This window comes from Suncus etruscus, chromosome 5 (genome assembly GCF_024139225.1).
Source record: "Suncus etruscus isolate mSunEtr1 chromosome 5, mSunEtr1.pri.cur, whole genome shotgun sequence".
In the NCBI taxonomy this organism is placed as follows: Eukaryota; Metazoa; Chordata; class Mammalia; order Eulipotyphla; family Soricidae; genus Suncus; species Suncus etruscus.
In genome coordinates, this window is record NC_064852.1 from 65,296,625 (window position 1) to 65,312,797 (window position 16,173).

General features: G+C 44.0%; 1 protein-coding gene across 1 annotated transcript in view; it reads right to left on the reverse strand.

The window, feature by feature from the left end:
* Positions 1–15,868, reverse strand: part of TFCP2L1 (transcription factor CP2 like 1) — a 62,315-nt gene extending 46,447 nt beyond the window's left edge. The window contains exons 1-2 of the mRNA XM_049772859.1: positions 15,802–15,868; positions 10,449–10,600 (exon numbers count right to left, since the gene is read on the reverse strand). Coding sequence (XP_049628816.1) covers positions 10,449–10,600; positions 15,802–15,863 — 214 coding nt within the window. The 5' untranslated portion in view covers positions 15,864–15,868. The remainder of the gene's footprint in view (positions 1–10,448; positions 10,601–15,801) is intronic.
* Positions 15,869–16,173: the final 305 nt, after the last annotated feature.

Sequence of the window (16,173 nt, forward strand, 5' to 3'; positions counted from 1 at the left end):
GTTCAGGGGATAGAGAGGAAACCCCAAAAAATAAAACTGTTCTTTTAATTGTCCCAAAGTCATCATCTTTAAATAGGGGCTTCTCCAGTGGTTCTTGGGATTCAGAGATCACTGTCAGCAATATTCAACCTGACAGTACACATTCAATCATTGATTTGGGCTCACCCACCACTGTTCAGGAGCCAATGCAGTGCTAAGGCATAAGCTTAATCTTTCAGTTTTACAAACAACGCTGACTTAATCTTTGAATTCAAAAAATTCTAAAAAATTTCTAACCTGCTTATCTTATTGATTTCAAAAATATGACTAGGGGACAGGAGAGATAGCACTGTGGTAGGGCATTTGCCTTGCATGCAGCCAACCCAGGACGGACTGGGTTAGATCCCTGACATCCTATATGGTCCCCTGAGACTGCCAGGAGTAATTCCCGAGTGCCACCAGGTGTGGCCCAAAAATCAAAAACACAAACAAAAAAAAATGTGACTAGGAGGAAACATTCATTTTATTATTAACAATGTAAATATGGGCCCGGAGAGATAGCACAGCAGCGTTGGCCTTGCTTTATCACCTCTTTTCTCACATCCATTTGTCTATGCCATCAAACAAATTCTTAAATACACAAACCCGACAAGAAAATAATCCTGGGCCTGGAGAGATAGCATAGCCGCGTTTGCCTTGCAAGCAGCCAATCCAGGACCAAAGGTGGTTGGTTCAAATCCCGGTGTCCCATATGGTACCCCGTACCTGCCAGGAGCTATTTCTGAGCAGACAGCCAGGAGTAACCCCTGAGCACCGCCGGGTGTGGCCCAAAAACCAAAAAAATAAATAAATAATGTAAATATACAGAGTGCTTATATGTGCCAGATACTGTTTTCAGTACTCGATAAGTATTTTATCCATATACTAGCTCCTATTTATAAGAATCTTATTTACCTCTCAATATAGATGAAGAATTGGAGACACAAGAGGTTAAGTGATTTGCACAGGTGACTGTCCCATGGTTCAGCATCAGCAAGGCTGTTGGAAATCTTGGCCATCTGGTCTACCTCTCTAGCTATATTAATAACATTTCTTCCTGTGCTCCAAACCCTGTCTATCTTGAGCTACATAGGATTCTACTTAATAATAAATACCCGGGGCCAGAGAGAGAGAGCATGGAGGTAGAGCATTTGCCTTTCATGCAGAAGGACTGTGGTTTGAATCCCATGTGGTCCCCTGAGATTGCCAGGAGTAACCCCTGAGCACTGCTGGTGTGACACAAAAACAAAAACAAAAACAAAAACAACAAAACACACACACACACACACACACAAATACCAATAAATATCCCATAGCCCCCCTCACACACAAGCTTTGCTTTTTTTTTTTTTTTTTGTGGTTGTTGTTTTGTAGCCACACCCTCTCAGGGGTTACTTCTGGCTATGTGCTCAGAAACTGCTCCAGGGTTGGGGGATCATATTTGGGACCCTGGGGGTCAAACCAAGGTCCATCCTGGATTAGCCACATGCAAGGCAAATGCCCTACTGCTGCACTGCTCCAGCCCAGCCTTGCTTTTCTTATTGAAATTCTCTCTTAAATGAACTGGAATTTTTTTTGCATTAATAATGAGTGAAAGTAAGAAAACAGTGAAATACCATAATTCTATTTAAGATTTAAGAGTTGCCTTTGTAGAAAATAGCAAAGCTTTCCCTATAACCAGCCATTCTTACAATCCTCTTTATTATCTCAAAGCAAAGAATTCCCCACACAGATTGCCTGGGGTTCTTTACTGCGCCACCACCCATATCATCCCTCCCCTCAGGCTCCAGCCAAGATGAGGAATCCTCAGTGATCTTTGACCAATTAAGAGTTCCAAGTGGGAATTAGTAAACATCCACTCAGCAGCTAGACCACTCATCATCAGGAGCCACTTCAGACAGAAGTCACTTTTATTTTCACCATATCTAAAATTAACAACAAAACGTAAGACACTTGGTGTCCAAACTACATGATATCAAAGTATGGTTTAGCGATGCACTTAAGAAAAAAGTATCTGGGGCTGGAACAATAATAGTACAGCGGGCAGGCCACTTGCCTTTCATGCAGTTTACCCAGAATAAATCCCCAGGATCCCAGCTAGTCCCCCAAAACTTGCCAGAATTAATCCCTGAGTGCAGAGCCAGGAGCACACGTCTGGCAGCAAAACATTCAACCAGTGGTCTACGCCGACCCAACAGTGTTCAGAAATCCATGTAGTGCCAGTGTAGTGCCAGGGAATAAATTTAATCTTTTAGTTAATTCTTAAAATTAAACAGAAAAGAAAAGAGATTTTAAAAGAAAGACATCTAATGATTTGAGTAAATTTTCAGTTTACAGATCCATGTTTCAGAGAACTTTAACACTTTCTCTTTTTTGGTTTTTGGACCATACCATCGGAATTCGAACCAACCACCTTAGGTCCTGGATCGGCTACTTGCAAGACAAACACCGCTGTGCTATCTCTCCGGCCCCAAACACATCTTTTTCAAGAGGGCATACGATGACCTCAGCAACTATAACAAACATTATAAACTCAATGCAATAAACATTAAGTGCTCAATAATAAACTTTATAATTGGGGCTGGAGTGATAGTATAAGGGTAGGGTACTTGCTTTGCATGTGCTTAGCCCTAGGTTTGATTCCTGGTACCCCATATGCACACACACATACCCACTACCAGCCCATCAGGAGTGAGCCTTATGCACACAGTCAGGAATAAGCTCTGAGCATTGTCAAGGATGACCCAAAAACAAACAAAAAATTTTAATAAAAAATAAACAGAAGAGGGGGTGGAGCGATAGCACAGCGGTAGGGCCTTTGCCTTGCATACTGCCTACCCAAACTTGGTTCAACCCCAAAATCCCATATGGTCCTCTGAGAATGCCAAGAGTGATTTCTGAGCACAGAGCCAGAAGTAACCCCTGAGTGCCTCTGGGTGTGTCCAAAAACCAAAATGAATAAATAATAAATAAGAAGAAAATAATAAAATAAATAATAGTGGGCCAGAGCAAAGCACAGTAGATAGGACGTTTGCCTTGCATGCAGCAATACTCAACATCTCATATGGTCCCTGAGCCTATCAGGAGTAATTTCCGAGTACAGAGCCAGGAGTGACACCTGAGCACTGCCAGGTGTGGCAATATATATATATATATATATATATATAAACAAATAAGTAAACTTTGTAATTAACTGGAAAGGTTAATAGTCAAGCTTACTTAAAAAGACAGAATCAAAAAAAAAAAAAAAAAGACAATCAGCAATAACACAACAGTAGGGTATTTTCCTTGCACATGGCCAATCTGGGACAGACCCAGGTTTGATGCCCAGCATCCAATATGGTCCCCTGATCCTACCAGAAGCGATTTCTGAACAAAGAGCCTGGAGTAATCCCTGAGCACTACCAGGTGTGCCCCAAAACAAACAAAGCAAACAAAAAAAAAATCAGAATCAAAGTATATTGTATTATCATAAGTATAAGTTTTTTGTTTGTTTGCTTTGTTCGTTTGTTTTTGGACATACCCAACTGCACTCAGGCATTGCTCCTGGCAGGCTCGGGGGACCATATGGGATACTAGCAATCGAACTCAGGTCCCTCCTGGGTCGCCAGGTGCCAGGTGCAAGGCAAACGCCCTATCACTGTGATATCTCTCTCCAGCCCTATAAGTTACTTTAAATAAGATACGATGAAAAGCACTTTAGCATTATTGATAATACTGACAAAGGGAAGGAAGCTGAGAGAGAAAAAAAATTAAAATGGAAATAAAAGAAATGTGTCAGGGACCAAAACAAATACTACCACGGGTAGAGGAGTTGCCTTGCATGCAGCCAATCCAGATTTGAACCACAGTACCATATATGGTCTCCCAAGTCTGCCAGAAGTAATTTCAAAGGGCAGAGCCAGCAGTAACCCCCAAGCACTACTGGCCCCAAAAAACTAAAAATAAGAGAAAGAAACAAAAGAAATCGTATTAATTCAGGAAGAACCTGAAGAGCTATGTATTCTCTATATGCAGGACCCCTGGGTTTGAATCCTGGCACCAAATAGTCCCATGAATAGTCCCATGGGTGTTAGGAAATCACCCAATTGGGTGCAGCTCCCAAAAAATATTTTTAAAAACCATGACTATAGAGCCCGGAGAGATAGCACAGCGGTGTTTGCCTTGCAAGCAGTTGATCCAGAACCAAAGGTGGTTGGTTCGAATCCTGGTGTCCCATATGGTCCCCCGTGCCTGCCAGGAGCTATTTCTGAGCAGACAGCCAGGAGTAACCCCTGAGCACCGCCGGGTATGGCCAAAAACAAACAAACAAACAAAAAAACCATGACTATACTTTAAATATTCTGTATATTTATATAAATATATATATATATATATATTTATTTTTTTTTTTTGGTTTGTGGGCCACACCCGGCGGTGCTCAAAGGTTACTCCTGGCTTTCTGCTCAGAAATAGCTCCTGGCTGGCACGGGGGACCATATGGGACACCGGGATTCGAACCAACCACCTTTGGTCCTGGATCGGCTGCTTGCAAGGCAAACACCACTGTGCTATCTCTCCGGGCCCTAAAATATTTATATTTTACATTACAGAGTAAAAAAGAGCTCAATCTAGGATACAGTATTTGTTTGTTTATTTTGTTTTCACAGGGGGGAGGGGCACACCCAGATGTGCTCAGGAGTAAATCCTGGTAGGTTCAGAGAACCATATGGGATGCCAGAGATTGAATCCAGGGGGACAGAACCCAGGTCAGCTACACGCAAGGCAAGCACTCTACCTGCTGTGCTATCAATCTAGCCCTAGAATATAGTATTATTTTTAAATAGAGCTCTTATTCTATTATAAAAAACAGGCACAAAGATAATCATTTAGTTTCTCCTAGCAGTTATGACAATATTATGTCCAAAATAACAAGAATAGTGAATATTTAAAAAATATTTAAACATTTAAAAAATCATATTAAAGAGGGTTTAATAGCAAAGGATACTACAAAAATTATATTTAACGGGGCCGGGCGGTGGCGCTGGAGGTAAGGTGCCTGCCTTGCCTGCGCTAGCCTAGGACGGACCGCGGTTCGATCCCCCGGCGTCCCATATGGTCCCCATATGTTGCCAGGAGCAACTTCTGAGCGCATAGCCAGGAGTAACCCCTGAGCGTCACAGGGTGTGGCCCAAAAACCAAAAAAAAAAAAAAAATTATATTTAACAAGGCCAGAATTTTATAAAGTATATAATTTCACCAATGTTTATAAAAAGGTAGAGGATGTGTCAATAGTTATAAAATTCATCTATAAAATGCAAATGAGGGGCCAGAGAGATAGCACAGCTGTAGGGCGTTTGCCTTGCAGCAGCCGATCCAGGACAAGTGGTGGTTCAAATCCCTGCATCCCACATGATCCCCCGTGCCTGCCAGGAGCACTTCCAGGAGGAATTTCTGAATGCAGAGCCAGGAGTAACCCCTGAGTGACACCGTGTGTGACCCAAAAAACAACAACAACAAAAAAAAGTAAATGGGGGCCGGATCGGTGGCACTAAGCAATAAGGCATCTCTCCCTTGCACATGCTAGCCTAGGACGGATTGAGGTTCAATCCCTTGGCATCCCATATGGTCCCCCAAGCCAAGAGCGATTTCTGGGTGCAGAGCCAGGAGTAACCCCTGAGCGTCACCAGGTGTGGCCAAAAAACAGAAAACAAACAAACAAAAAATAAATGATTAGAGCTCAAATTATCATTTGAGCACAGCAGTAGAGCATTTGCTTTATATGTGGCTGGTCCTGATTTGATCCCCAGAATGCCATATGGTACCCTGAGAACTGCCAGGAGTAATTTCTGAGTCCCAAACCAGAAGTAACCCCTGATGGGTAAGGTCCCAAAACAAACAAACAAACAAACCAAAAATCCATACAAACAAATAAAAGAAATTATTATGATAATGCAGCAGGTAAGAAACTTGCTTTGCAAATGGCAGGCCCAGGTTCCATCCCATCACCTTGAGCCCCAGCAAAAGTCATCCCTCACCAATAGATATAGAATAATCTTGCTCACTTGGGAAATACAAGAAAAATAAAAAACAGTATGGTAAAAATATCCAGAGATAATAGAAATGCAGGCCAGAAAGACCAGTCTATGGTAGAAAGCTTGCAACAAAGAACAGTAGGGCAGTTAAGGTAGAAAAGAATTCACTATGACAATGATAGTCGGAAATTATCACTCTAGACAAGAACTGGGTTCTGAAAGGGCATAAAATGATATGCATACCCCTTCATTAACAATAGTGCAAACCACTGTATCAAAAGAAAAAGGGGGGGTAAAATGCCTGCCCCAGAGGCAGGAGGCGGGTGTGGGGGGACTGGTAACACTGAAGACAGAAAATGTGCACTAGAAAAGAATAGTATACATTCTCTAACTGAAACTCAAGCATGGACAGTTTTGTATCTGCAGTGCAAGGGTGATTGATCCCTGACCTCATAGCCAGAAGTAAGCCCTGAGCACTACTGGTTGTGGCCTACATCCCCCCTTCAGGAAAAAAAAATAGATTAAGATAATGCCTTACAAGATTGATAAAAGGAACATATATACCCAGGCCAAGAGATAGCATAGGGGTAAGGCAAATGCCTTACATGCAGGTCAGTGATAGCATGGAGATAGGGTGTTTGCCTTGCATGCAGAAGGACAGTGGTTCTAATCCCAGCATCCCATATGGTCCCCCTAGCCTGCCAGGAGGGATTTTTGAGTGTGGAGCCAGGAGTAATCCCTGAGTGCTGCCGGGTGTGACCCAGAAACCAAAAAAAAAAAAAAAATACAATTTACATGGTGGCACAAGCAGTAAGGCATCTGCCTTGCCTGTGTTAGTTAGCCTAGGACGAACCGAGGTTCCATCCTCCCCTCCCCCCCCCCACACACACACGGTCCCATATGGTCCCCCAAGCCAGGAGCGATTTCTGAGTGCATAGCCAGGAGTAACCCCTCATCGTCACCGGGTGTGGCCCAAAAACAAACAAACAAACAAAATACAATTTTCAATGATTTATTTAATGAGAAACTGTAAGAACTGATGAATAATGCTGCAGGACAAATACCTACATAACTCATTTCTTTTTTTTTTTTTTTTTTTTTTTGGTTTTTGGGTCACAACCGAAAGCGCTCAGGGGTTACTCCTAGCTCTACATTCAGAAATTGCTCCTGGCAGGCTCGAGAGGATGCCGGGATTCGAACCACAGTCCTTCTGCTTGCAAGGCAAATGCCTTACTTCCATGCTATCTCTCCAGCTCCCATAATTCTTTTCTTGACTAATGCCTTAGTAATATGGTTTTTCCAAATGTTTCAAGGTTATGTTTTAAATTAGTGAGAAATAACTAAACTACACAATGACAGTAGATTAACTATTCAGAAAAATAAGCAAATGTTGGGTTGGAGAGATAGTATAGGGGTTTAAGTGCTTGTGTGGCAGGCAGCCAATCCCAGTTTCTCACCACCATGATATGTTGCCCAAGCACACAAGAAGAAATCACTGAACATAGAACCAGGAGTAAGCCCTCCAGACAGCTGGGTGTGGCAGGGAAGCAAAGGAGGAAGGGGAAAGGAAAAGGAGAATGGGGAGGAAGATGTAAAGAACAGGGGAAAGGAAATGATGGGAAGGAAAGAGAAGGTATTAAAGGGAAAGGAAGGGAGGGAGAAGAAGGGAAGGAATGATCTTTATATCACACAATTTCCATAGGCAACATATTACAGTACGACTCTTGTAAAGTCATTATATATGCATATTTATTATATTATTTAATATATATTAGTCTAAAATATATAATCCTAAATAGCATAATTAAATTATAAATTACAAGTTATCCCCCAAAATTCCAAATGCATTTTAATGTTAAAATTTTGAAACTGGGGGCTGAAAAGATAGCACAGCAAGTAGGTCATTTGCCTTGCACAAAGTTGACTTGGAATCCCTGGAATCCTATATTGTCCCCCGAGCCTGCCCAGAGTTATTTCTGATCACAGAGCCAATAGTAATCCCTGAGCACCACCAAGTGTGGCCCAAAAACAAAACAATTTAAATACCATTAAACAAAACATAACTATTACTAAACTGATTTGGGTGTGGGCAAGCATACGCATAAAAGAAAAACCATTTTGAAAGACAAGTATTTGACAATAGGCATTTAAGATAATTTATACACATAAAATTATGACATATTCCACATCACAAAGATATCTGCATATAAATACCACAAATAATACATTTAATAAATATTACTAAATGGCCAGCAGCCAGCAGGAGAAAATAGTTGCTACATATATCAGCTACATGAGTGGTAGCCTTCATTTCTGGTATGCTCAAAGAATAATTTTAAGACATAAATATCCCAACAGAAATTATGTAAAGAATATAAAAAGATGGGCCAAAGGGATAGAACAGCAATTAGGATGTTTGCCTTACACAGTGGCTGGTCTGAGCTCAATCACTAACAACCCATATGGAGCTCCCAAGCACCACCAGGAAAAAGGAGTAAACCCTGAGCAAGCCAGGTGTGGCCTCATGACAAAAACTAAAAGAAACAGAAAAGAATATGAAGAGAGTGTAAAACAATACCACTACACTGCAATTCCCCTGCAATGGGGTACAAGGCTCCAGAACCCACTGTACTCTCTTGGCCCTTACCATTTGAAACAGAGAAGCCCTCCTTCCCTGATTCCAAGGTGCCTATGAGGTGAGCCAGGTAGGAAGTGCACTAGACAGAGATGGGTACCAACCACAAAGGCACCATCCCTCAGGATACTGACCCACAGCCCTGATAGAGAATCAGGGCTGGAACAGTCATTCTCATACCAGATTCTCACAATCTCTGAAAAAGCAGCTCAGAGCCACAGAGCTGGAAGTGCTGCCACTGAAATTCAAACTCCAAAACCCATGTCATTTCTCTCAGAATATGGTGAGAGAGTTTGTCCCTGCTTCCACAAAGGCCTTCTGTCTCCGCATGTTCAGAAACCAGCCACTGTGATCTCTTAAAGCAGGAACAACCTTCCCACCTATGCCTGCTGCAGTTTCACATAGAAGAGCAGTTGAGCCCCAGAGGGATGGGTAATGGCTTGGATGGCAGGCTTTGCATGCAAGAGTTTTGGGTTCAAAAACATAGCATTGAATATGGTGCTCCAAACACTACCAGGAGTGACCTCAAGCTGGGATTAGCCACAGAGCAGCACCAGGTGTGACTCAAACACAAGAAAGAAAGGAAAGGAAAGGAAGGAAGGAAGGAAGGAAGGAAGGAAGGAAGGAAGGAAGGAAGGAAGGAAGGAAGGAAGGAAGGAAGGAAGGAAGGAAGGAAGGAAGGAAGGAAGGAAGGAAGGAAGGAAGGAAGGAAGGAAGGAAGGAGGGAGAGGAGGGAGGGAGGGGGAGGGAGGGAGGGAGGGGAGGGGAGGGAGGGAGGGAGGGAGGGAGGGAAGAAGGAAGAAAAGAGTGAGAAAGAAAGAAAGAGTATTGTCCTTCCACTGTAACTTTACCTTGTCCTCTTTCTTTGCATCCTTGTTCTCATAATTACAAATAAAAAATTAAAAAAAAAATAAAAAAAAAGAAAGAAAGAAAGAAAGAAAAGAAAGAAAGAAAGAAAGAAAGAAAGAAAGAAAGAAAGAAAGAAAAGAAAGAAAGAAAGAAAGAAAGAAAGAAAGAAAGAAAGAAAGAAAGAAAGAAAGAAAGAAAGAAAGAAAGAAAGAAAGAAAGAAAGAAAGAAAGAAAGAAAGAAAGAAAGAAAGAAAGAAAGAGAAAAAAGAGCAGGCCTACTAAACCAAAGGTACTCTGTGTCCCACAATCACTAGTCATTGCAACCTATATAGCTGCCAATCACTGAATATTTGTTCTGTCATGCTACTGTGAGTAATTTAACTTTATTGCTCACATTTGGCCTGAGTAACAAAATATTCATATGTCCACCTTTTTGTTTGGGGGGGGGGCATACCTGGTAGTACTCTTGGGTTATTCTGGCTCTATATTCAGAAGCAGTCTGGCAGGCTCAGGGGACTATATGGGATACTGGGGACCAAAACCAGCTTGGTTGCATGCAAGGCAAACACCCTACCCGCTGGTCCCATGCCTACCTTTTATGCTAGGTTTTCAATTTGGAGGCCATACCTGGTGATTCCCAGAGGTAACTCTTGGCTCTAATCTCATTCCTGATAAGGTTCAGGGGATCAAATCAGGGTTGGTAAAATGCTGGACTAGCTCTCTGCTCCTTCATGCCTTCTTTTTTCCCCCAGATGAAGACAGAGAGGCTCAGAGAGGTCTCCCAGGTAAGACAAACCAAACCTGCCTAAATCCCACTTCTCCCACCCGTTTTGACGAAGTAGCAAGGCCCAAATGGTTCTCCTGCTTTGGAATTCTCTCATCCTTTCCAACAAGAGCATCTCCCAGCCTCTCAACCCTGTTCCCGCCACTACCTTGATTCAGGTAGGTCAGAGTCTCTTCATGTAGCTTCACTGCAGGAGATGTGGCTGCACACAGCACGTACTGCAGGGGCGGCAGGCGCATTTCATTCTCAGGGGACAACTGGGGTTCCTCCTGCTTGAAGATGGGCAGGGCCAGCACATCGCTGTAACACACAGGAGGGAGCAGTTAGGAACCAGTTCACCAAAGGAGAGCCAAGGAGAGATGAGAGGGCTGTGGGCCTCAGCTACCTGGCCATGGGCAAAGCATGCACAGTGTACAGCTTACAGCTAGGTTTCTAACACGTCACATCTAAAAAATCACAAAAGTCCTGAGGCTCAGTATGGAGCAGAAACCACTTCTCAGCCACTCCTTTCACTTGGTAGTCTCGTCACTCAACAAATCATAGAAGTGCAACCCCACCTAATAGCCACATATTGAGCCAGAATGATAGAACAGCAAATAAGGGAGCTGCCTCAGATGCAGCAGACATGAGTTGGATCCCCCAAAATCACCAAGATTAAGACTGATCCCTGGGCCCGGAGAGATAGCATAGCGGTGTTTGCCTTGCAAGCAGCCGATCCAGGACCAAAGGTGGTTGGTTCGAATTCCTGTGTCCCATATGGTCCCCCGTGCCTGCCAGGAGCTATTTCTGAGCAGACAGCCAGGAGTAACCCTGAGCACCGCCGGGTGTGGCCCAAAAACCAAAAAAAAAAAAAAAAAAAAACTGATCCCTGATCACAAGAGTCAGGAGTAGGGGCTGAGGCGATAGCACAGTGGTAGGGCATTTGCTTTGCATGTGACAGACCCAGGTTCACTACCTGATATCCCAGATGGTCCCCCAAGCTTGCCAGGAGTGAATTTCTGAGTTCACAACCAGATGTAACCACCAGGTGTGACCCCAATAACATAAATAAATAAATAAATAAGTAAATACAAGTGAGGAGCAAACCCTTACCACAATCAGGTGTGATCCACCCCCCCAAAAAAGATAAAAACTTAACATCCTTGAATTACAGAAATATCTATTTAACAGTCATCAAGTATCCTATAATGCAATAGAGTTTCTTCTACATTCAGACACAGCAGACAAGAGTCCTGCTTTTAAGAGTAAGTATTGGAACCTAAAACTGAGTGCTAAACCACTTCTCAGACCCCCTACAATCCTACCCTTAGGGCTTTGCTAACTGTTCAAATGCAGAAGCTGTCTGCTCCAGCTAACACAATTTAAGACTCTACTAGTCATTCTTTTAAAAAACAAAACCAAACTACCTGAATCATAAGCCCTATTTTAAGGGTCATTATTATCTCCTAAATGCAAAACAAGGCCAGACCTTGGTTTCCAGAAAAAATTCCAGAAAAAAAAAATGCCCAAATATTCTCTTCCTTTTCCTCCAAACAAATCTCCCTATCATATCCCCAAATTCAAGAACTTAATTCTTGCTAATTTTTGTTCATGTCCTTGGAGGAGAAAAAAATTCCTCAGAGCAGGCATGGTCTTCAAGCAGCTGAGATTTGTCTAAAATCTCTCATGTAAGAAAAACCCAAAACAGATGCCCTCAAAGAGCCCACATCTGTATCTTGATAACCCTCCCCACTTCCCTGTGGCCAGCTGAGAAATCAGATTTGTGACCCCACTTCATTCTATATAAACAGCAGAGTCACTGGAACAAATTGTTCCTCATAGAACACAACACAATAAACGAGTGTCTCTAAAACAAACCCAGTACACACCCCAACCATATCTAACCTATGCTCAAAAGGGAAAATCTGGCTGTGGCAGCACCTGAACCTCCCTCTCTCCCCATGCAATCAATCTCTCCCTTGCCATCATCCACTGTTCTCTCTCCTCTTCCACAAAGTGCCTTTTTCTGCCCACCAAACTGGGCAAATTCTCAGTCCAAGTGGATATCTAGGAACACTGGAGAAGTAAGCATATCTGCTCACCTGAGGATTGCATAATTTCATGTTTGCCCAGACCATGTTAAGTTAATAATCCATGAGTTTCTGCCTTTAAGTAATAAGAAAAAGGGGGGGGGGGTTGGTGGTAAGAACCATCACTCAGCAATAACTTGTTTCAAACCTGGCATCCTTATTTGCCAAGAAATAAAAGTCACAAGAACATCAAACAGAAAAGGGAAGGAGGGTGGAAGGTCACTACACTGACTTGGTCACATAATATGCAGAACCTCTGAGAGGAGTTGACAACCTCCCTACCATGGTCTTTAATAAGCCTAATCTCTACAAGATCCAACAACAGAATCTTTTTCCTCATTCTACAAAGGTGAATTTCTTTTTTTTTTTTTTTTTGGGGGGGGGGCCACACCTGGCGGTGCTCAGGGGTTACTCCTGGCTATCTGCTCAGAAATAGCTCCTGGCAGGCATGGGGGACCATATGGGATGCCGGGATTCGAACCAATCACCTTGGGTGGGTCCTGGATCAACTGCTTGCAAGGCAAATGCCTCTGTTCTATCTCTCCAGCCCCAAAGGTGAATTTCTTAAAAGAGCCAGTGGATAGGGCACCAAAACAAAGTATGGACAAAATCTCTCTGTCCACCATCCCAAAACTACCCTAGAAACCCGTGGGCTACAATGGCATCTTTCAACAATTCTACTCTTTTCCACAGTTAATGTTACCCCAATACTAAAAACACATTATATGAAGGGACCAGGATGTGGCTTGGCTTGGCTGTAAAGACATGCCCCCTCTATGTTCAAGGCCCTGGGGTTCAATTCCATGTGGTCACCATTCTCTCTCTCTCTCTCTCTCTCTCTCTCTCTCTCTCTCTCTCTCTCTCTCTCTCTCTCTCTTTCTCTCTCTCACACACACACACACACACACACATTACATAAAACATTCTACAAATTTCCTTCTCAGTAGTCAGTACCACTAATGAAAGGAGACTATTATTTCCTAATGGATGACATTTTAGGCAACCAGGAAGTTTTCAATATACTCACTCACCACTCCAGAGTCACCTTCAAATTCATTTAAGAATTATGGCAACATATTTCACAGACACAAACAAAAATTCAGACAAAATTACTACTAAGGGGCCAGAAAGTTGGTACAGTGGATAAGGCTTTGTACATATCCAACTGGAACTTGATTCCCAGCAACACAAATAGTTCCCCAAACACAGTCAGGAGTAGTCCCTAAGCAGTTAGGAATAAGCCCTGAGCACAGCTGGGCTTACAAAACAAAGAAACAAACAAACAAAAAAAAAAATCCTACAACTGAAACTGCAGTAGAATAAAAATGTATTCACTCAGTTATAGCATTTATTGAAATAAAAGTGAAAATTTACAGAGGATTAACATCTGTTTGAAGGGTCTCAGCAGCTTCCAAGAGAAATCACTGTGGTGTAAAGGGAGGTCTTTAATGAAGACTTTCCAATCATGAGATATAGTTACAAAGCTGTTGATGGTTGATTTTCAATAATACAATGTCCCAACACCCATCCCTTTACCAATGTCTCCAGTTTCCATCTTGTCCCCACTTATCTATGGCAGACTTTTTGTTTGTTTGTTTCAGGGCTATATCTGGTAGCATTCAGGGGTTACTCTAACTGCACTCAGAAATCACTCCTGGCAAACTCGGAGTGGGGGGTAAAGACCATATGGGATGCTGGGGATTGAACTCAGGTTAGCTGCATGCAAGGCATATACTCTCTCTCTCTTACTCTCTCTCTATTTCTCTCTCTCTTTCTCTCTCACTTTCTCTTTCTCTCCACACTTTTTCCTTTAAGGCACTGTTGTCTGCAATACTGTTAAAGGGCACCATATCAATATCAATATTGATATGATAACAATATATCAAAATCAATAAGGGTATCATATCAATATATCAATACTGTTAAAGGGTATGCATATCACTCTATCTCCTATCAGCACCCAGTACTTGGAAGACCCCATATTTATGTTACCTCCTACTTTCTACTCTGGTCCAAGAACAAGTGAATAAAGAACAGTGCCCATACCTATTAAGCCAAATAGTTTCCCTTTGCCTTCTCAAAAGATATCTTCAAGTAGACAGACACCCACCCAAGACCAGGATTACAAATATCTGGTTAGTACCAAATCTGAACAAGAACTCCGTAAAGCCTACGGCTACATTCTCCCACCCCACCCCCAAAAAAGGTGCTCAGGGCAGCTCTTAGTTTAGAGCTGTCAGTGCCTGAGAGTCCCCTGGGCCTAGCAATCCACTTTCTCTGAGCCCATACCAAACAAATGCCCTTTGGGTGAAATTAGGCACATTTCACAAACTGTGACTAGGATGGAAAAGAAAAAGACAGGCTAAAGCTGGTTCAGACGAGTTCAAGAAGTGAAATGACTGCCCATTAGTACCCAGCTAGCTGCAGAACTGGAGGTGAGGGGGGAGGAATAATCAATCCTCCAGGAACTTGAAGCAAAGGAAGGGGGGGGGGGGAATCCTACTTCCTTCAAAGGAGGAACTCTCAAAGGAGATGTCAGAGAACTTTGCAAAAATAAGATGCCAGACTTAGATTTCCCTCTGAAGAGCACTAGTCAAATCCCTGCAGAAGAAAGAGTTGCATCAAGGCCAATAACCCCTGCAGGCAGGCAGGTAGGCCTCCAATACACCTAAGACCACCTGGGGGCTGGGGAGGAGGGAAGGGAGGGGGGGCAGCGGGTGTCCCTTGAGGCCCCACCCGAGGCTCACCCACTGGCTCACCACGAGCCAGAGGTTGTCTGCGACCCTCCACACTGTCGCCCCAAGGCCTGAGTGAGCAAGGGTGAGCTGGGGCAGGAGAGATAGCATAGAGATAGGCAGTGTGTTTGCCTTGCATGCAGAAGGACGGTGGTTCGAATCCCATATGGCATCCCATAGGATCAGGTCCCCCACTTGAGCCTGCCAGTGTTGATTTCTGAGCGTAGAGCCAGGAGTGACCCCTGAGCGCTGCCAGGTGTGACCCAAAAACAAAAACAAAAAAAAAGAGGGGCAGAAAGATAGCATAGGGGACGGAGAGATAGCATGGAGGTAAAGAGTCTGCCTTGCATGCAGAAGGATGGTGGTTCGAATTCCATAGGGCATCCCACAGGGTCTCCCACTTAAGCCTGCCAGGGGCGATTTCTGAGCGTAGAGCCAGGAGTGACCCCTGAGCGCTGCAGGGTGGGACCCAAAAAACCCAAAAAATTAACCGGAGTGAGCAAGGGCGCGAGGCTCAACGAGGGACCCGGCAGGAGAGGGAGCAAAGAGCAGCAGGACTGCACGCAGGTCCCGGGGACACACGGGGAGCGGGAGAGGGGGGCAGGAAGTTTCTCTCCTCACCGTGTGTGTGTGTGTGTGTGTGTGTGTGTGTGTGTGTGTGTGTGTGTGTGTGCGTGCGTGTGTGTGTTGGTCTTACCGCAGGTAGCTGCCGGAGTTGTGCTGGTTGTAGTGCTCGGGCTGCGTGTGCCAGAACAGCATGGCTGGAGCTGCGAGCCTGGACTGACTCACTCGCCCGCCCGCACGACCCGGCGTCGTCACCTGCAAGCCGCCGCGCTCCGAACCGACTCCAAGCAAGCCACCCCGCCCGCGGCTTTTATAGACGGCCCGGTGGGCGTGGCTTCACCCAGACACGCCCCCTGGCCGCCTGTGGCGAGGTGGTGGATGTGGGGCCGCAGCTGCACCTACCTGGCTGGCTGGCTGACCTGCTTCGACGCGCCCGCCCTTCGGGACAGCGCCTCTTGGGCGGGCCCATGGGGACTTGAGCCTAAGGCCCTCCCTGCAGGCCCTT